The sequence below is a fragment of the Eschscholzia californica genome, unplaced genomic scaffold, assembly GCF_041429995.1.
Source record: "Eschscholzia californica isolate CP2 unplaced genomic scaffold, dmEscCali1.0.p SCAF_3, whole genome shotgun sequence".
Taxonomy (NCBI): domain Eukaryota; kingdom Viridiplantae; phylum Streptophyta; class Magnoliopsida; order Ranunculales; family Papaveraceae; genus Eschscholzia; species Eschscholzia californica.
Genome location: NW_028238420.1, coordinates 5,085,308 through 5,106,750, shown reverse-complemented (window position 1 = coordinate 5,106,750; position 21,443 = coordinate 5,085,308). Strand labels below are relative to the sequence as shown.

Below are 21,443 nucleotides of genomic sequence, written 5' to 3'. Positions count from 1 at the left end.
CCAAAATTAGTATAATTCAGTTACCAAAGTTAATTGACCTTCGCGTAACTGGACCACATGTTCTCACACTGAACAAACCTCCTATGATCGCATATATATAATTTGTAGTACAAATTTGCTAGTTCGAGCAGTACAAACTGAAGCTTTATGAAATAATATGGTACCCAGTACTTTGGATCTAATGTAAAGAAATCTTATAATCATATGGTAAATTTAAGTAAGAAGTCATTATATGTGTATATAATATGTATTACATTTTCTTGATTGTCTAAGCAAAGATTACAGTTTCTTTATTGTTCACTGTAAAGCCTAATTTGTTGGGGAATGTCAAGAAGGGTTTAAAAGTCTTAAGGGTGTCCAGTCCCAACCTTCATTAATACGTAATTCTTTTCTTATTTCTGTACTCTAGTCTATAGTACTAATATTTTTTATAAGAAAACGTGAAACTATTTTGCTGCTAAACAAATAAATTATCTTCTGCTAAAGATTCATACTTCTATTTTTTGAGTTTATTTTAGTAGACAGTGGATGATGGTGAACAGGTTATCTTTGACCTAATTAATACATGTAAACACGTACACAACGTCATACACAACTCACTGACGCGGTTAAGATGTCTCAAACTTATGCATTGTGATTTAAATTAATGTGATTATATTTCTTCTGAAAAACGATAAATTTTGAAATCTAGTCTTTTCAATAAAAAGACAAATATGTTACTATTCAACCAAAGCAAATTTCATAATAAAACTCATTTACAGATAAGACCAAATATGTGATTTATCTAAATAATGGTTTTGACTTATAATTATACACAGACCAGCTAAACTAGATCTAAAATAAATCATACTTAAACGAATTGAATTTAACAAACTAGATTCAGGCGAATGAAATTTAGAAAAGAAGTCTAGGAGAAATATCTCTTAAATTATATTTTCGAAAGAACATTTACTCAACCCTAATTCTGATGAATTGGTTTATATGAAATATTTAATATGGGTGAAGGCAAACTACGTATTTCACAAAAAAAAAAATTAGTCAGAAATTTTCTAACACTAATTAACAAGGATCAATTTGAGGATTTCTTGAACTTTTCAATTCTAAAGAAAAATATGAGTGGACCTAGAAAGGAATCTTTATCTCTAAAATGGAGTAAATTAAGTAAACCCTAATTTGGTTTTATCAAGTAATATGATCATCTAATTATGTAGGTTAATATCATAATATGTTGTTGGGGTGTTCAATTATAGGACCACATTTACTGTGTTACTTGCTAATTAAGTGTAGGGGGACCACAAGAGTTTAACCATGAGAAAAACACAAAAGAAAGAAGAATTAAGTAGGTGAATTATCATATCAAACAAATCAATCTTTTCGATTATCCAAATAAAATGAGTTTGTCATTAGAACACAAAGAGTTAGGTATATCTTAGCATCTAGCTAAATCATTAATGTTTATGTGGTTTTAAGCACAAACCTGCCTAAGGAGTGATTTTTATTACATTTACTAATTGACCGATCTATTGGGAGAATATACAACTAAACCGACCATCTACCTTAATGCAAATAATGCGAAATTTTCTTAACAAGAATTAAAGAATTTTATAAGAGAGGTTAGATGTAGAAGTTAATTTCATAGATGAATTGACGAGATCCATTGATATGGATTTGAATAAATCTATTAAGCTCATTTAAACAATATTGTAGTCTAACCCATGATATATGATGCTAAATGAGTCTTTGACTCCTGTAATATGTGCATCACTTGAAATGAACATTGATATAATCTTCCTTTGACTATGATTTGACAATTTCCTGTATACTGTACAATATAAAGACATTTGAAGATGAACAAACAACTAAATGGTTAACAAACTAATAAATTGCTCTACCCTGAGGTCCAAACATCAATTGTACAACTTCTTTGATTTTGGAGATGCACAACTAGATGGATTGTGCATTTCTTATAATAATTGAAGAACAGATAATGAGGTAATGTCAATTTTCAGAAACATAGCAAAAGTAGAGAGATCGCGAAATTAACCATAACATGTTGACCAAACCCTAATTTTACTTTCACCCATTAGTTGGACGGATTGAAGATTAATTGAATACTTCTAGGGTTGAGATTAAATTGACTTAGTTAAACAATGTTATGTCTTAATTGATGTATAGTTTACAGGTTGACTATAACATATTTTGTTGGCAAAACTTGAGTTTGCATTGCTTTCCCACCTTAATTACATTAAAAGTATATTTTATATTTATATATTGAACTTGCATTTTTCTTTGATTAAAGTGCCATTCGAAGAGTTTGAATCAAAAGTTATGTAACCCTATATTGAATTTTAACCAACACCTAGTTATTGGTTAAGATAATACGATAACATTAATTAATACTTGGACATAGCCAAGTTACATAGTGATATTGGAATTTAGTAAAAAAGTCTATTAATGGCAAAGGTTATTTGATTATTATTTACATTCCTCACAAGAAACTCTCATGGTCTTCCCAAAATAAAAGGCATTCATCCTTCACATAGTCAACTAAACCTCAAGCCTTTTTTGTGCTTTTCACAACTCAAATCAACCATGATTCCCCAATATTCATATAAATTTTTTAAGTGATATTAATATAAGTTACAGCTTCATTTTCCAATTAAGTTTTTGGAATATGGGAAATATTATACCAAGTCAAACAGGTTGGAGTTGGACACAAATTCAGTCGAAGTTACTTTTCCAAATGAGGCCGACCAGTTATCTGGGTTGTTAGTGATAGTTATGTTCGGGTGGTATTTTTTATAACACTTAATTTCCCACGACCACTTTACAGTAGATGAATCGTGTTGGTAACGTGTTATAGGGTAATGCAAACCCACATTCTGAACTGCTAGTAATATTGTCTGCTTTAGCACTTCTGGACTTCACGGTTTTAAAAGGCCTCATTAGGGAAGGGTATTTAACATCTTAAAAGGATCACCACACTTTATTTCACCACCGATGCGGGATTGGTATTATTTATTTGGGTTATTTCCCAAATAACCCCTAACTTTGTGACCAGCTTCCTGCCTAGCTCCTAACTTTATCGAAAATTCCCAGATGGCCCCTTTTTTCAGTTACCGTTAGAACACTGTTAACCAGTAATCTCTTCTCTCTCCTACATCTCATCACCTCTCTCTGCCACCTCATCGTCTTCACCGACGAAGGTCGCCGGCCGGCCAATTTTCCAGTCGACGACCTTCAAACATTAAAAATAAAAAAATTTCTCTCTCCTCTCTCTCTCTCTAAAAAAATATTTTTGTTTTAAAATATTTCTTAAAAAATATATGTATATATATTTTTTATGTTTGAAGGTCGTCGACAGGAAAATTGACCGGCCGACGACCTTCGCTGGTGAAGACGATGAGGTGGCGAGAAGATGAGGTGGTAGAGAGAGGTGATGAGATGGAGGAGAGAGAAAAGATGACTGGTTAACGGTGTTCTAACAATAACTAAAAAATGGGTCATCTGGGAAATTTTTATAAAGTTAGGGGCTAGACAGGAAGCTGGTTACAAAGTTAGGGGCTATTTGGGAAATGACCCTATTTATTTTTAATTTTTACTTTCTGATGTACCTTTCAAATGATTTCTGATTAAAGTCTCCTAACGGCTAAAGCGAGCCCTTTCATTTCATAGCCGACCGCTCTACCACTGAGCTACTGAGGAACAACGGAAAATTCGATCTCATAGAGTTCAATTCGTTCTCAACTCATGACCAATATGAGCCCAAAGCTTCCTTCGTAACTCCTGCAACTTCCTCGTAGTGGCTCCGTTCCATGCCTCATTTCATAGGGAACCTCAAAGCACCCATGAAATCAGATAAATAAGAAATAAATCGTCAAAAATGATGAATAAAGGACATTTTTTACTGGATTAAGAACCGAATTATATAGTTCTATCTAATCCATTCCGGCGACGATCAGTTGGATCTTTGATTAAGTAAGATCTCGTTTTTTGATTGACCTCCTTCTTTTTTTAACCCGCAGGAGGCTAAATTCAGGTTCAGGTTGCTGTTCAAGTTAGTAAAGTTATGTTCATTCGCAACAAAATATTTTCTTTGTGCGTCGGTAAAAAAGAAAACAAATTTTTTGGAGAGAGATACTATTTCACCAAGAAAAATATGTAGTAAAATAATAACTTTATCATAAACATAACACACATTCCATCGTTGATTTTTAATCTGTATGATTTTTAAAAATCAGAAAGATTCAACTTGTAAAAAAATTTTGAGGTTTCTAAATTTTACGTTGGTTTCAAAACCATTAGTATATTCTATTTTTTGTTTTGAAAACTACTTCCGTTTTTTTTGCTTCAAACAACACCTAATCAATAAATGCCACTTAACATACATTTCTTTCTCCTAACTTCGAAAACATCTCATAATTTTCTCATACCACTGGTGAAAATTTTTATGAACTTTTTGTCTTGGTTCCAAAGCAAGCAATGGTTTTCAATTTTTTCAAAGCTATTAATCTATTTTAATGTTTTTAGTTTGGTTTGTTCAATTGGGAAATTTGGTCAAAACTCCCTAAAAAATTTGAATTTTGGTTAAAAAGGATTTATCAATTTTTTATAGGCTTCAGCTCCCTATGGCATTTTTGTAAATAATCTAATACAGGGAAAAGACGAAACTGACCTTATTGCAAACTAGTTTGCAAACGAGAGTGCAAACCAGTTTGCAAAGCTCTGCAAACCAGATTGCAAAGCTTTGTAAGACAAATCAAATCGCAAAGTAGTGCAAACTAGTTTGCAAAGCTCTGCAAACCAGATTGCAAAGTGTGTGCAAAGTCATTGCAAGGCAAACCAGATTGCGAGTTTGCAAAGCTCTGTAAACCAGATTACAAAGCAGTGCAAACTAGTTTGCAAAGCTTCGCAAGCTAAGATTCTAAGGGCAATTTCGGCATTAGAAATGAGAGTGCTTTTAGAATTGTCCTTCAAGACTATTTCCAAACTATATATGAGGCCTAAAAGGACAAAAAGATAACTTGTCTTTTTGACAAAAAAAAACATGAAATTGGGCCTCCAACCCAATTTCCTGTTGTTGTTCAAATGCCTGTCAATATTCTTTTTTTCTTACTGTATGTTAAGGTGAGGTACTTCTTTGTCGTATTAATCGTTTCCAAAATTATTAACCTTTTCCGTTGCGCTAGATTGTCCGTGTCTTACGCGCACGGGTTATAACTAGTAACACACATTCCATTTTTGATCTTAAATTCGTAAGGTTTTCAAAAATCAAAAAGATTCAATTTCTAAATAAATTTCGATACTGTATTTTTTGGCTCAAGTCATAATTTCTAAGTCCGATTTACTTTGTCCGGAAATAAATTATTAATTTATGCAATAAAGATCTTACGATCGGAAATCTGAAATCTAAATTAATTTTATGTGTAATTTTAGTTGTTTTGCATGTCAATTACACAAAGATTGGTCCAAATTTCATATTTAACCTTGAGAAAAATAAATAACACCTTTTTAATTGACTAGTAAAACGTCAAGTGGTTGAAAGTGTTGACATAAACTCAAAAAATTTAGAGGTCCCGTGTTCCGTTCCCGCAGGAGGTTGAAATCATGGTTATTGAACTTGGGTTTAGGCCTCTTTCATTTATAGTTTAACTTCGACAGCTTATCACATCCGATGATGTCTCAATATCTTGTAATGACTAACGTAGAAAGCAATGCATTGCAAAAATAATACTAATAAAAAAATAAGGGAGATTTTGACATGCACCCCCACTATTATATTAATATTTGGACTACACCCCCGTTTTTTTAAAACTTTTGATTTATACCCCCACGTGAACGGAAACCGTCAAGTCGAAGTTAAGTAGAGTGTGAGCAAAACCCACATACAAACCATGCCGATTTTGCCCCTAGAGGCCTAGATACATTGCTATGTGCATTTTTCTTTTACTTCTCACCCAACTTTCTCTCTCTCTCTCTCGTCTTTTTTTTTTCCTTCTTGGTCATCATCTTCTTCTTCTTCATCATCTCGTTCTTCTTCACCATCAATCACCCCCATCACCACAACCACCTTCTTTACCCACCATTAACAAAAACCACTATCACTACTCCACCTTTGCTAATCACCATCTTCATTTACCACCACATAGGTCTAGAAATAAAATCTTGAACTAACTCATATATAGTTTGGTTGATTTGGAGAATAAGTTTCATATTTGCTTTAGATTTTTCCAGTGTCTTCCTCTTAAACTACAATGCCTAGGCAACAATATATTATTCTATCACTTCCACCTTCATCTCTTAGTCACATTGATCAGACTTCACAATTAATCAAATTTTAAGACCAAATAATCAAATGGGGAAGAAATTACGAACATCTTCGACAAATTCAAAATATACGAACATTGGTCAGATTCCGCAACCAATCAATTTGATTCTATCACTCCTCATCCTTGCCCAAGAACCATTTAAATGGAGAAGAAATTTTGCCTTCAATCACAAACCCCTGATTTCCGTTCAGTTAAACCATGATGTATCGAACTTGGACAAATTCAAAATCTTGGTTATGTTCTTCTTGACGGTATTGTTCATATTCGTCAATCCTATGTTGTTCCTCATAACGAATCTTCTGATCAAGTTTGTTTCTCTCTCTATCATCTCTTTTTATTTTTGTGTTATGGCTATCTAATTAACATTTACTGTATTTGGAATTGTCGATTTGTGGAAGTTAATTAGGGTTTGTATGCTTTGAGGAAAATCAGGATTTAGGTAATTTCATAAGTTTGTATAGGAAGTTTTTTGAATCCAGAAAATAACTGTGTCAATTGCCATTTGCCAAGTTTGTTCTTTAGATTGCCATTCCCTCTAGGTAAAGTCATGTGATGATCAAACACCCTAGCATGGATTCATCTAGAACCGATTTTAGAGAGAGAGAAAAGGAGAGCCTCCATAAGTCAACTTAGAGCATATGAAGGTTTTAGAATTCAAACAACTCTAAGGAGAGATTAGAGTTTGAGAATGAGGAAACCCTAACCAGGATGGAAAAAAAATTAAGGATGAAGTAGGCTTTAAGTTTTTTTTGATAATTAGTAGCCTTTAAGTTTCAACCATTAGATCATGTGAATGGTTGAGATCCATTAGATTAAAAAGGGGTATTATCGTCCTACTTCGCACATGGGCTTCGCACACGCGAAGTTAACCTTGACTTAACGGTTTCCGTCCACGTGGGGGTGTAAATCAAAAGTTTTAAAAAAACGGGGGTGTGGTCCAAATATTAATATAATAGTGGGGGTGTATGTCAAAATTTCCCAAAAAATAACTAGTAAGACATTTTACGTTTGTAAATCAGACGAGTCAGATTCTGCTTAAAAAGACCGTTTTGAAGAGTGGCTTAAAAGTTAGAAACGTCTGAAAATTACCAAAGAAACCTTCCGACATTTTACCTTCTTACCAAAGCAGGAAGAGAGAAATCACCGCGTACTCCTAGGGGGAGAAAATCTAGAGAGAGAAAGTAAAAGCGGGAGAGAGAGTCCAAGAAAACGAAATCTAGCCCTTACTTTGCCCACCAAAATCAATTATTTAAAGTAAAGTGAAAAAAATACTTTCTCTCTCTAAAAATGTTTAATCTTCTGAAAAACCAGACCTCAAATGTTAGTATTAGTTAGTTGCCGTCTTCTTTTAGTTTTTCATCTCTCATATAAATAATAACACCTTCTTCTACCCTAATCAATCTCTTTCTCTCTCTAAAGACAGACAAAAAACCTGTGAACTTTCTCTCTCATCTCTCATGGTTGTTGTTGCCACGTGTGTTACCGATTGAACTACCAACCAAAGTTGCAGGTCTGATGAGTCTTCCCTTTCTCATCAGTCCACTATTTTTTTTCTCTCTCTAGTTTCTCTCTCTACATGTGAAATTAAAAGTAAGTAATGATCTATTTGATCTTTTATTATTACTAACCTTTGTGTTTGATCTCTTCTTCTATTACTTCTACTTTACTTTCTTGTTCTTAATCACTTAGAAATTAGAATTAGTATTATTTCTTTTGATTTTTAATAATTTTAAACATTTTTTTCTTCTTGTTATTCAGATCGTGGTGATTGGAAATTGTATAATTTGACTTGTTTGCTTGAAGATCTGTTGCTGTTTTGACTGGTTTGAAGTAATTGGTGATTTATTGAAGAGAAGTATAGGTTTGAGATCTGGAAGAGGAATTAGCAGCGCCATTAAATGGCGCTGTTTAGAAGATTGTTCTATCGGAAGCCGCCGGATCGGCTTCTGGAAATCTCCGAGAGAGTTTATGGTATGCACTTTTGTTTTTCTTTCCATAATTCTACCATTTCTGTTAGGTTTTAGGTGTTTATAGATCTGAATTTGTAGTAACATTCATTTCTTCTTCTGGTTGCATGGTGGTTCTGATAAGGTTTATCAAAATTGGAAAGAATTGTAGATTTTTTAGGGTGTGTAATTGCATTCTATATGCACAATGGTTTGACTTCTCTGTTTAATTGTTGACTAATTGGTGATAGATAGAGCTGGAATTTGTGGAGAATTTAGGGGATTTTATAGATAATTTGAACCAAATTGAGTATTTCTGTTTTAGTTTGAAGGAACTTTGAGAATTTAGGGGATTCTATAGATAATGTATAGTAATTAGTAGTATCTTAACTAGTAATCGACGATTAAGCGAACAAATACAATTGTTTGTTTGAAAGTTTTAGTGTTTATCTGATATTAGTTCATACCAGCTACTAATTTTATGAGAGGAAGATGAAGTATAAATGTTAGTTTCACAAGGAGGACGAGATCCGTTAACCATCACAGTCGATAAAAGAACATTTGCTCCCTTAACATGACCAACTTGACTTTTCAGGGTTCAGGTTGATTGTTAGTTTCTGATTTAGAATGATCCACTAGACATTTACAACATAGAGATAGAGGACTGGTTATTCTAAATGTGTCATGTATTTCCTGTGTTCTATTGGTCTGATGCAGTTTCCGATAATTGTTGACTATTTTGTAAAAGATAGAGCAGGAATTTGTGGAAATTTGGAGACAGTTGGGACTAAATTGAGTATTTTAGAAACTTTGGGATTTTCTTTTCATTGTTAAGTATCTTAGGGCACAATTTCAATTTTTAGCTTGATATTCGTTCATATCAGCTACTAATTTCATGCTTATTGTGCATTTAGTCGCATATCTAGTGAAGTTAAAAATTAAGTCTAAAAGGTTAGTTCCTCGATGAGGATGAGATCTGTCTGTCTAACCACCACTGTGGCTAAAACAACATTTGCTTCTTTGATCAACTTGACTTTTTAGGGGTTCATGCCGTCTTTTTCTTTCTTTCTTTCTTTCTTTCTTTCTCTTTTCTTATTATTATTTATTTTTATTTTCCTGATTTAGGATAGTTAATAAGATGTTTGTAAAATAGAGGGCGGTTATGCTAAATGTTATCATGTCCCAGTGAAGTATTGAATGTGTTAGTGTTTTCAATAAATTTACTTTTGGTCTCGTGCAGTTTTCGACAGTTGCTTCTCCACTGATGTTATGGAAGAGGAAGATTTTAAGGTTTATATGGATGGTATAGTGGCCCAGCTTCAGGATCACTTTCCGGATGCCTCTTTCATGGTATTTAATTTTAGGGAGGGAGAAAGGAGGAGTCAGATTTCAGATATATTGTCTGAATATGATATGACTGTAATGGACTACCCTCGGCAATATGAAGGCTGCCCTCTCCTACCGTTGGAGATGATTCACCATTTTTTGCGGTCAAGTGAAAGCTGGTTGTCATTGGAAGGGCAACAGAATGTGTTGCTGATGCATTGTGAAAGAGGAGGTTGGCCGGTGCTAGCATTTATGCTTGCTGGCCTCCTTTTATACAGGAAGCAGTATACTGGTGAGCAGAAGACTCTTGAAATGATTTACAAGCAAGCTCCTAGGGAACTTCTCCATCTCATATCTCCTTTAAACCCACAACCTTCCCAGCTGAGATATCTCCAGTATATCTCCAGAAGAAATCTTGGATCAGATTGGCCTCCTTCTGATACACCATTGACTTTGGATGGCCTAGTCCTCAGAGTGCTTCCAATATTTAATGGTGAAAGGAGTTGTAGGCCAATGGTCCGTGTTTATGGTCAGGATCCGTCAACCGCAGCTAGTAGAAGTTCAAAAGTTCTTTTTTCAACCCCAAAGACGAAGAAACATGTTCATCACTACAAACAGGTAATGTTGATTTACGAATGCATTTTTAAAACTGGAAGATGAATTTGCTTGTTGAGAAGGAAATGGATGTTTATAAGAACTACCCCTGCAGGCAGAAAGTCCAGTCGTGAAGGTAGATATCCATTGCCGTGTTCAAGGGGATGTCGTTCTTGAATGCATCCATTTGGATGGAGATATGATGCGTGAAGAAATGATGTTCAGAGTTATGTTTAACACAGCGTTTGTTCGATCATATGTTTTGACGCTTAACCGGGAGGATGTCGACATTTTGTGGGATGCGAAGGACCACTTTCCCAGGGACTTCAGAGCGGAGGTACCTGATGTTTTCCCTTTGGTAAGTTATTTAAGTTTGAATGATGGGGGTCGAATGCTTACTTTTTTATGTATCAGGTACTTTTTTTGGACCCCGATTCTGTTGGGTCTAACACTATGGAAGCAAGTGCAGATGAGGATGAGAATGAAGGCGCGGCTGAGGAGTTTTTTGAGGTGGAGGAGATATTCAGCAACGCAGATGGGCATGATGGAAGGGGAGATTCTGATCATCGTATAGTAGAGGAAAGCATATCGGGTGATGGAGTTCATGTCAATGAGAAGCTAGATTCTGATGTTGAAAAATTAAAAGAAAACAGATTAGACAGTGGAAACTATGAACAGGATAAGTATGAGGACTTTGATATTCATATTGTTAGAGAAAGTGACTTGGACGAAGAAAATCTCGACCAGGGAAAGAAAGGGGATTCTGATGTTGTCATAACAGAAAGCCATGATGGGAATTCCGAACTGACAAAGTCAAATTCTGATATTCACACTGTCCAAGACATCAAACTGAGTGGTGGAAACTGCAAACAGGATTCAGAGGAGGATTTTGATCTTCACATTGTTAAAGAAAGCGACTGGGACGACGGAAATCATGAGCAGGGTAGGGAGGGGGATTTTGATGTTGTTGGAGTCCAAGGTAGCAAAATCAACGAAACATATCTCAAAGTGGAAAGTGAGGCATTTTCTGCTAATCCCCGTCGCTCGCTGGAAGGCAAGGCAGTTACACATGTGCTTGAAGCAATCGAGTGTAAGCAGGATGTGTGTTTTGTTACTAGTGCTAATACAGAACCCAAGGGCCCAGAAACAAAATCGGATAGAAATGTGCTTGAAGAAAAGCCTGAGGAATTGGTAACTCCCAAACCAAGGAAAGAACCAACTCTGAATCCTAACCCCCCAGTAGATTCAATTGCAATTAAACAGGATGAATCTCAGGATACTTCTATCAGATCAACAAAGCCGAAGACCGTATCGCGATGGATTGCGTCAGATAATGAACCCTATATAATTTCTGCACACACTTTGTCTCATCCCCCTTCAAGGTATAACAGTGCTCCAGCTGCTTTAGACATTGCATCACTATCAGAAAATTATGGTCACCGTGGAGAAAGTCCTTCTGACTCTACTAATGAATCTCAAGCTGTTGAATATGTTGCACCTGAATCTTCAAGCAATGAAGTTGGTTCATCTCCATTTTTACCATCGCGTCCCTTGCTTGCAACGTTAACTCATCCACCATCGCCTCGGCCACCAACATCTCCATATCCTCTTCGAACTCCTTCACGATCTACTCAACCATCCAAACCTTTACCATCTCCCCCACTTCCAATGATGGTTGCAACCCCTCAATCTCAATCTCAATCTCATACTGTCCCTTCTCTAAGGCTAAGCATACAACCTCTACCCCAAACACCTCCATCCTCGTCGCCACCTCCACCTCCACCTCCACCTCCACCTCCACCTCCACCTCCACCTCCACCTCCACCTCCATCTTTTGTAATCCCACAAATCCCTACCTATGGAGTGCCTCCACCCCCATCCCCGCGTTCATCTCCACCACCACCACCAACTTCTCATCCCCCAATACATAGAGCTCCACCACCACCACCACCTCCTCCACCACCTCACCCCCTATCCTCTAATCATGGAAGCCCACCACCACCACCACCACCCCCTCATACGCGTCAAGGCTTACTGCCGCCTCCTATGCATGGATGCTCATTTGCACCTCCACCTCCACCTCCACCACCTCCGCCTCCACCACCTCCACCCTTGTCCTCTAATCGCGGGGGACCACCTCCACCACCACCTCCTTTTATCTGTCAAGGCCCACCTGCACCACCACCACCTCCTCCTTTTATGCGTCAAAGCCCACCTCCACCACCACCACCTCCTCCCTTTATGCGTCAAGGCCCAACTCCACCACCTCCTCCGTCTATGCGTGCAGGCCCACCTCCACCACCACCTCCTCCTCCTATGCATAGAGAACCACCTCCACCGCCTCCTCCTCCTCCTATGCATGGAGGACCACCTCCACCACCACCTCCTCCTCCTCCTCCTCCTATGCATCGAGGACCACCTCCTCCCCCTACGCGTGGAGGACCTCCTCCACCACCTCCACCACCTCCGCCTCCTATGTATGGAGCTCCACCTCCACCACCTCCTCCCCCTATGCGTGCAGGACCACCTCCACCACCTCCGCCTCCTATGTATGGAGCACCACCTCCACCACCTCCGCCTCCTATGTATGGAGTACCACCTCCACCACCTCCTCCCCCTATGCGTGCAGGACCACCTCCACCACCTCCTCCTCCAATGCGTGGAGGACCACCTCCACCACCTCCGCCGCCCATGCATGGAGGACCACCTCCACCACCTCCTCCTCCTATGCGTGGAGGACCACCTCCACCACCTCCGCCGCCCATGCATGGAGGACCACCTCCACCACCTCCCCCTCCTATGCATGGAGCCCCACCTCCGCCACCACCTCCTCCAAGGGCTGGAGCTCCTCCTCCTCCACCTCCTCCTATAACTGGAGCTCCACCTCCACCTCCTCCAATGCGTGGAGGACCACCTCCACCACCTCCTCCAATGCGTGGAGGACCACCCCCACCACCTCCTCCAATGCGTGGAGGACCACCCCCACCACCTCCTCCTGGAGGCCGTGGAGGACCACCTCCTCCCCCTCCTCCTGGAGGTCGTGGAGGACCACCTCCTCCCCCTCCTCCTGGAGGTCGTGCGCCTGGTCCTCCTGGACCTCCAGGTGGTCCTCCACCTCCACCATTTGGCACTAAAGGAGCGAATGTTGTACCTTTGGGAAGAGGGCGTGGGTTTTCACGTCCGGCCCCTGGTTTGGCACCTAAAAGAGCATCGTTGAAGCCATTACATTGGACTAAGTTTACGAGGGTAGTGCAGGGGAGTTTGTGGGCCGAACTACAAAGATCCGAAGAAACCCAAAGGTATCGGTATGCTTCTTTTTCAATCTTTGCTATTTCCTGTAACATATAATGTGTATTGAAGAAGATAATTTCTTTTGCTCCAAAACTGGTGTGTGAGAGCTTACTGTCACGCCATAAATCTTTGTCATTCTGCAAATTTATTCCTTGGTGGATTATTTAGAATTGGTATTTCTAGACACTCTCAGGGCATCCTAGTTTAGGAAATGGATATTCAATGTTCAATTCATCAAATTTATCTTGTCACTTTGCATTTGAGCTTGGTATGTAATTGTTAACAGGGATAATGTTAACATGATCTAACCTGCCCTACTCATCATGAATGATGTTGTTTTTGCATTATCATGTTAAAAAATTCGTATTCATGAGTAATATTTCATTTTTGAATGCTAGCGCGTCAGAATTCGATGTGTCTGAACTCGAAAGTCTTTTCTCTACTGCTTCAAGTAAGGATAGTGCGGGAGGTAATTCCAGCACCAGGCGCAAGTCAGTTGGGGCTAAAACAGACAAGATTCACCTGGTAAATAAATTAAGTCAACTATTCAATCATATTTGGATGGGTTTTAGTGTTGGTAAATATTATTAATGTTGTTAGTTATAACTGTTGTGCCACTTATGTTCTACACTTCGGGATGTTTTGGTAGTTCTGTCCTGCTTGAGACAACTGTACAATTGCAATGATGATGAAATGATTACGTGAGCATGGATTGCCAATCTGTGATGGCAATGCTTTATTCTTGTAGGAATTGGGAGTTACTATTTGACATTTTGACTCATGAAATATGTATTTACCGACATGACATATATATACATTTTCATCAAAATCATATGCGATTTACTCTCTCAAATGAAAAACTTGAGTTGGTATTTGCTTGATATTTCTAGCAGAAAATAACATCCTTCAATTACACCCTCTTCTGCGAGCAAAAATGTGATTGAACTGTGAAGTACTCTTGTTAACAATAGATGCTCGTGGTTTTTCCTTGATGAAAATCAAAACATTTTCATATTATTGTTTTCCTTGGGTGGTTAATAGGTCACTTTCAAGTCGAGCTAGTAAAGAACATCCATAACATATGTATATATAGCACATTAGCACCACTTCCAACGCTCTCTTACAGGAGCTTACACAACTTTATATATGTATGTATATATATATATATATATATATATATATATATATATATATATATATATAACTGCGATTCTATTGAATAAGGCAGTTTCTACTCCAATTTGGAGTATTTGTGCTAGGACAAATTCATTTCCAAGATATCGTATTTCTGTGGAGTTAGTTATCTTGATTTTTGGTTAAAATATATGTTGCATTTTCCTGAACTTAATAAAAGTTTCTTTGGTTACTGCTATTCATTAGTGAGACTCAATATTTTACTTGTGATCAGGAATATGTGTTGCACTACTATGACGTGTGCATTTTGAAATTCTCTTTGCTTCTGAGGATTTGTTCAAATCCTATAACTAAATTTTCACTAATGCTCATTTTCATACTAATCCTTATTAGATTGATCTGAGGAGGGCAAACAACACCGAGATTATGCTCACGAAAGTTAAGATGCCACTTGCGGATATGGTGGTAAGTGACTGCTTTTAAGTGTAATAATGTTTTAATAAATCCAAATGGCTGAATGTCGTAATACTTTTAACTGAAGTGAAATATCTACTGGAAGTTATGTGAAAACCCCTAGTTGGACCTATCCAAGGCAATATAATTTTCTTATATTTATATGAAATCATGGTAGATAGATACTGAAATCTGAAGACGAAACTGACAGGGTTCAGGTTTGCTTCTTCTATGGGAAAAAAAACCTTATTAGATTAGAACGTGTTACCTTTAACGTGAATTAGGAATTAGATGATGGAAGCTAATCACCACAGAGTACCTGTTTACGCTTAGAAGAAGATGGAAGATATGATTTTGGTGGTAAGGACTCTGTAAAAGTGCAGTTCGTAGTTCATTGTAAATGCAAACCCGTAGACTTGAAGTCATTATAATGTGTGAGTGATTTTCCCTTGAAATGATGCATACCTTAACATGTCTACCGTCTATCTTTTTTCCCAAGTCTTGATAATTTCTCGATCATTAATTCGTTTTTATTATAATTTTATAAACATTTCCGAGAGATATCTTTATCGTCTTGCTGTGTTGACTGTTGAACTATCTTGTTAATTTCGTCTTTTGTTAGATGGTGACTTGATACTTTCTTCTCATGTCAAATCTTTGTAGATCTAAAACTAAGCTTCTTTTTTTCCTTCATGGAAAATCATATTTGTTAATACTGAACTTGAAATTTTCCGCATCGGCTGATCCTATAGTTGTTTTACAGAACTCCGCACTAGCAATGGACGAATCAGTTTTAGATGTTGACCAGGTTGAGAATCTTATAAAATTCTGTCCGACGAAAGAGGAAATGGAACAACTCAAGGTGGAATGTTATATCCAACCAACTGAGCTTTTATTTCCTTGCACATTATGGGTGTTATTTTTCGTATTATGCTTTTGAGATTGTTATTTAGGTCTTCTTCAACTCTATTTGACTAAAATGTCTTTATCTGTTTTTAGAACTACACTGGAGACAAGGAAAACCTGGGAAAGTGTGAACAGGTTTGTTTTCTCTGCTCCATTTCCTTGACTAACTAATTATTTCGTATATATGTGAAGTTACAAATACACTTTATATTCTAAATGAGGATTGATAAACAGTTAATATGTAGCCGTTAGCCTTTACCTTCTTCTTTGTTTTGGCTTGTGAACACAGAAAAGACTAAATAAATGTGTAATAACATTAGTTTGAATTTGGTATCTCATTTTTGGAGCTTCAGTGAAAGCTGCCATTTTATCTACATTTTGTGGTTCAGTTAGGTCTGCTTATAACTTGCTAAATAAGTTATCATGAATTCATGATCATCTATGGCTTTCTTGTTGTTTACAATTGTCCTAAATTCTAATAACCATCTTGCCGTTTTCTTTTTTAACCTGTATTGACATGTTTACTTCGTTCTGTTCTTCTTAATGTTTTGGTACTCTACCATTTTATTTGATATTAATAAGGTCAAATCTTATAACTGCTCTATATTCAATGTTGTTTCAATAGTTCTTTCTGGAGCTGATGAAAATTCCACGAATGGAATCAAAGTTGAGAGTTTTCGCTTTCAAGATCCAGTTTAGCTCTCAGGTTAGTTTGTTCATCATTTTTGTTACTTCAGAAAGGAATTGGTGCATCTTCCTGAGGGTTGGGCAGTTTTGACCTTTTCTTTTTGCAGATTTCAGATCTTAGAAAGAATTTAAACACAGTAAATTCTGCTTGTGAAGAGGTAGTTTGCATTCCTCGTGTATTTGACTTATTTTTATGAGGCTGTTGAACTGATTTTATAATGCACGATCAGGTGCGGAATTCCTTCAAATTGAAAGAGATTATGAAGAGAATTCTTTTCTTGGGGAATACTTTAAATCAGGGAACTGCAAGAGGTAAGCTACTGTTATAAAAGATCCCTGAACTACAATTTGCAAGCTCTGGAAAGAAACTACATTTCTACTTAATATTATAGCATATCTTACTTCAGTGTATAAGTAAAACTCGCAGAAAACTTTCTGTGCAAAATATATCTAGAGGTATTCCTTTTTATTTACATGCTATTTGGACCCAATCAACTGAACATTAGATACCTGATAATGATGAACAGGAAATCAGTGTGGCTCTTTATTTGCATCGGAATAATTTTTTCGCTCTAGACTTTGTACTGCTAAGACATCCTAGAATTCGTCTTCTCTTGATCCTTTTTGACGTCAATGATACCGTCAGATTCTCTGGTTGCAAACTGAATGGTTTCTATAGTCCAATGCTCCAAGTATGGGCATAAAATTGGGGAGTAATGATGTTACTATTGCATATCTTAATCTCCCAATGAAGACAGAAAAGGATAACTTTCGGTTTCCCCAAATATTGGTGGAAGTCAAAAGTGGATCTGATGAAACCTTTTTTGCTCATTTGATTTTTAGTACACGTACGATTTCTTTTCTATCTTGTCGTGGGAGTACTTGAAGAATTATTACGTGCAGGTTCTGCCATTGGGTTCAAACTGGACAGCCTTCTTAAACTTAGTGATACCCGTGCTTCTAACAACAAGATGACACTCATGCACTATCTTTGTAAGGTATGTCTGCTGTGTGTTCTTTTTCTTGATGTCGAACCTAATATTCATGGTTTGGGTGCATTCGTAATTTAGTTGTGGCCACGCCACGCCGTAGACAGTTTTGTTTCATTTAAACTTGAGACTGTTTTGAGTAATTACTTGAACCTACCGATATTAGTGACATCTGAAGTCTGAACTCTCTTTATCTTAAAGAACCTAGTAATATAAGCTAGAAACATGCGAGTAAAGTGGTGTTTGTTTAATTTAATTATTTGCATTTTATTGGTTTTGAATGTTAGACCTTTAGAGTGAATATTCAGCTAAGTAATTCAACCGAAGTGGAGATGGATACATTACCCACTCTAAAGCTTTGACTCTAGCAATAAGTAAAGATGAAAGCAAGTTAAACTAAACAAGGGAGACACAAATGAATCACATTCAGATGTCTTAAAAAGCAAACACCACATGTGAGCCTTTTCAAAAAAGAAAAGCATGCCGTCCCCTTAGCTTTCAATACTTGGGTATTGCTTGTTGTTGATAAGCCATCTTGGATACATCTGTTTTTTTCCTTCCCTGGACCCATTAACGTTATTATGTGTTATCACTAACCTGAATGTTTCTTTTTTTCACGAGCTTCAGGTGCTTGCCGCCAAGTCACCAGGACTCCTAGATTTTCATGGTGATCTAATTAGCCTTGAATCCGCATCAAAGGTCCTTATACTTTTCTTCTCTTGTTTTTTTATGTTGTCCATGATTAAGGCGGCATGTCGTGACAGACGGAAAATTTCTCTGCAGATACAACTAAAGTCCTTAGCAGAAGAAATGCAGGCAATAACTAAAGGGTTAGAAAAGGTTAAGCAAGAGCTAGGTGCATCTGAAAGGGATGGCCCGGTGTCTGAAGTCTTTCATAAGGTATTCTAAGTTCTTAATCTGTAGCTTCTCTTTTTCTTTAGTCTATACTCGTCATATCTGTTTCACGAACTAACAACTCAGGAGGATCCATTTACACTGTACTTTTCATTATACTGATAATGTCAGGTGTTTTGATTTGTAACTGCGATTAAAATGATAAACAGTTTATCTTCTGCTAAAGATAGAAATCTGAGACATTCACATCAAGATTAGGGGTATAAGTTTCTTGAAAGCTCACTAAGCAAAGTTGGAGGCAGTGGTTAAAGGAGCCACACAATTTCAAAAACTTTGACCTTTCTGTTTTGTTTCTTTTCTTTTATTTTGGACTGTGATTTGGAAGAAAAGGATATGGTATTAAGTTCCATGTTTATAGAGCAAACGATGTGATTTGTCTTTGAGCCGACTTGTTTCGGGCAGACTAATTTATCATCCTAATTAGATCTGTTACTGTGTAGACATTGAAGGGATTCATTGGCGATGCTGAAACACAAGTTGGATCATTAACATCATTCTATTCTGTCGTGGTATGCATCTATAAGATCAAGGTTATGCTCGATATACTGTGTAATGTTGTTTGATCGGTTTTCCTTATTGCTCTTGTTGGTCATGCTTGGTTGGTGAATAGGGTAGAAATGCGGATGCACTTGTTCATTACTTTGGTGAAGATCCTAATCGTTGCCCATTTGAGCAAGGTATGTTTTAAACCAATAGTCACATTCTGAAATCTGACTTGAGTCAATTCAGACCTCAAATCAGATTTCAGTCTGACCTAGAAACAAGTAATCAATATCTCTTTTATTGTTGTAACGTCTATGTGATGCACTGTGATTATCCAGTTCCGTCACTGACTCTGTATTGGAAATCCCAGTTACGGCTACTCTCTTGAACTTCGTGAGGATGTTCCGGAAAGCACATGAGGAAAACTGCAAGCAACTTGAATTAGAAAAGAAGAAAGCCCAAAAAGAGGCTGACATGGAGAAGGCAAAGGGTGTTAATCTGATAAAGAAGGGCATGAGATAGCTAACACGACTTCAATTTTGCTCTCGAGAAGCCAATTTAGATTTCAATCATGCTGCAGTTCCAGTAACTCTTGTTGCCGAAGCTGCTTTAGAAATAGGCCTAACTGCCTAAGCATCATCCATTTTCCAGGTTTTCCAGGGATCTCGTAAAGGTAAGTGTTCTCTTTTTTTTTTCTTCCCTCCACTTAAAATTGACGAATTAAAATTGTTATTTGGGAGAGTATTTCTTGCATGCTTCCTCACTTGTCTGACTATTGGGCCTATCACGTGTGAACAGTAGCTTGACCCTGATATCAAATTAGATTTGTAATTATCTTAGGTGTCAGCATGAACGCGACTTGTCTGAATTTGAATGGTTTGACTCAAATAGGCTCAAAATCAACCAGATTCAGCTATTCCAACAAGTCAGACATCAGAAATTAGACAAAAACAAACATTCTAAACTGAACTCAAGTCAATTCAGACCTCGAGTTAGATTACAAATCTAACGTAGATAAATAACAAACTTTACGTAACTCAAAATAAACTATTATTAACTCTTATTATCGACTGTAATCAAAACGAAATCATGATTATTCAAAAGACAAGTGATTTGAGTTTGGTTTCACTAATTTTCTGTGTAGGTATTTTTTGAGAACCAGCGATGATGCCCTCGGAATGTACAGACTAAACGCGACTTGTATCATCTAACTGTGTACAGTTTCCTAACCCTATTTTAGATTTTTTTTGTGTGTCAATCTTCTTATTTTTAAGAGTAAACAATCAAGGTTTAGATAGGTATTGATCAGGTGATTTGTTTGTATAGAGTATGAGTAAAAAAATGTAACAAGAAATAGAAAAGTAGTGCAGAAATGAAATATGCATCTTAATTGCAAAATTGTAACATAACCAGAATGTATTATCTGGTTTGCTTGAACTGTTTATTTTTTCAATTCCACTTAAATCAGATATGACCTTTGGTTTTTTTTGGTCTTTTAACTACCATGAGCATAATTATATAATTTGTTTGTATTTTCTGTAAATCAGATCTGAAATCTGATTCAATTTCTAAATTGACCCGAGTTGAATTTTATATATTTTTTCTTGTGGATATGGGATTTTTTTTTTTTTTTTTTTTTTTTTTTTTTGAGGAAATCAAATACCATATATAATAGAAGGTTACAACGTTATCCAGCACCTCACAAAGCTGGGAATAAGAGGTAACACAAACTTTAACCAAGGTACTAAAGCAACTAAGAAGCCAAATTAAGGGACGGAAACGGAATTCGCCAGCTCATGTGCCAAAGTATTACTGTCACGTGGGCAGTATGCAAGGGAGACTCGCATCAGACGCGTGCGTGAGCGGAGATCGTTGATCTCGTTAAGTAATCGCCACGGTATAGTAGGATCGACGGCCGAGATTAAGTCCAGCAAAACCCTAGAGTCGCCCTCTATATAAATCATTCCGTCCATCTCTTCCGCCATTTCCACAGCCGACATAAACCCCATCATCTCGCTGTGGAGAGGAGAAACCGGAGTAAACCTGTTCGTTCTCACAGCTCTAACTGATCCATGCTCATCTCTAGCCACTGCTGCACTCGAAGCTCTGGTTTCTTTATAAGATCCGTCGAAATTAATTTTAATGCTACCCATTGGGGGAGGGCACCAGTTCTCTGTGGTCGCAGACAAGTTAGTAGAAATAGGGTTTTCCGAGTAGTTTACATACCTGAGATCTTCTCGGGTGAGCCACCAACATCTTTGTAAATCCGGTTGGATATTGTTGAAGATAAGTGTATTCCTCATTTTCCACCAGTTCCACATTGTGTATGTTGTTAAATACCATCTTTTATCTCTGTTTTGTTGATCTTCGAGTATTTTTTTGAGGCGATC

At 37.1% G+C, this 21,443-nt stretch overlaps 1 protein-coding gene across 2 annotated transcripts; it reads left to right on the top strand.

Moving 5' to 3' along the window:
- The first annotated feature begins 7,474 nt into the window (after positions 1–7,474).
- Positions 7,475–20,537, top strand: LOC147547896 (actin binding protein). Of its 2 annotated transcripts, none has more exons than XM_086666570.1 (19): positions 7,475–7,919; positions 8,088–8,300; positions 9,516–10,219; positions 10,311–10,532; positions 10,610–13,494; positions 13,885–14,011; positions 15,014–15,085; positions 15,837–15,935; positions 16,073–16,114; positions 16,605–16,685; positions 16,774–16,824; positions 16,897–16,978; positions 17,570–17,664; positions 18,283–18,354; positions 18,439–18,555; positions 19,011–19,079; positions 19,181–19,247; positions 19,424–19,726; positions 20,198–20,537. In XM_086666570.1, exons 2-18 carry the CDS (start codon positions 8,228–8,230, stop codon positions 19,573–19,575), a joined length of 5,010 nt encoding a protein of 1,669 aa, XP_086522696.1. In that variant the 5' UTR covers positions 7,475–7,919; positions 8,088–8,227; the 3' UTR covers positions 19,576–19,726; positions 20,198–20,537. The 2 variants fall into 2 exon arrangements, with proteins under 2 accessions (XP_086522696.1, XP_086522697.1); XM_086666571.1 differs by having other exon boundaries at positions 7,595–7,919; positions 10,311–10,536; positions 10,614–13,494.
- Positions 20,538–21,443: the final 906 nt, after the last annotated feature.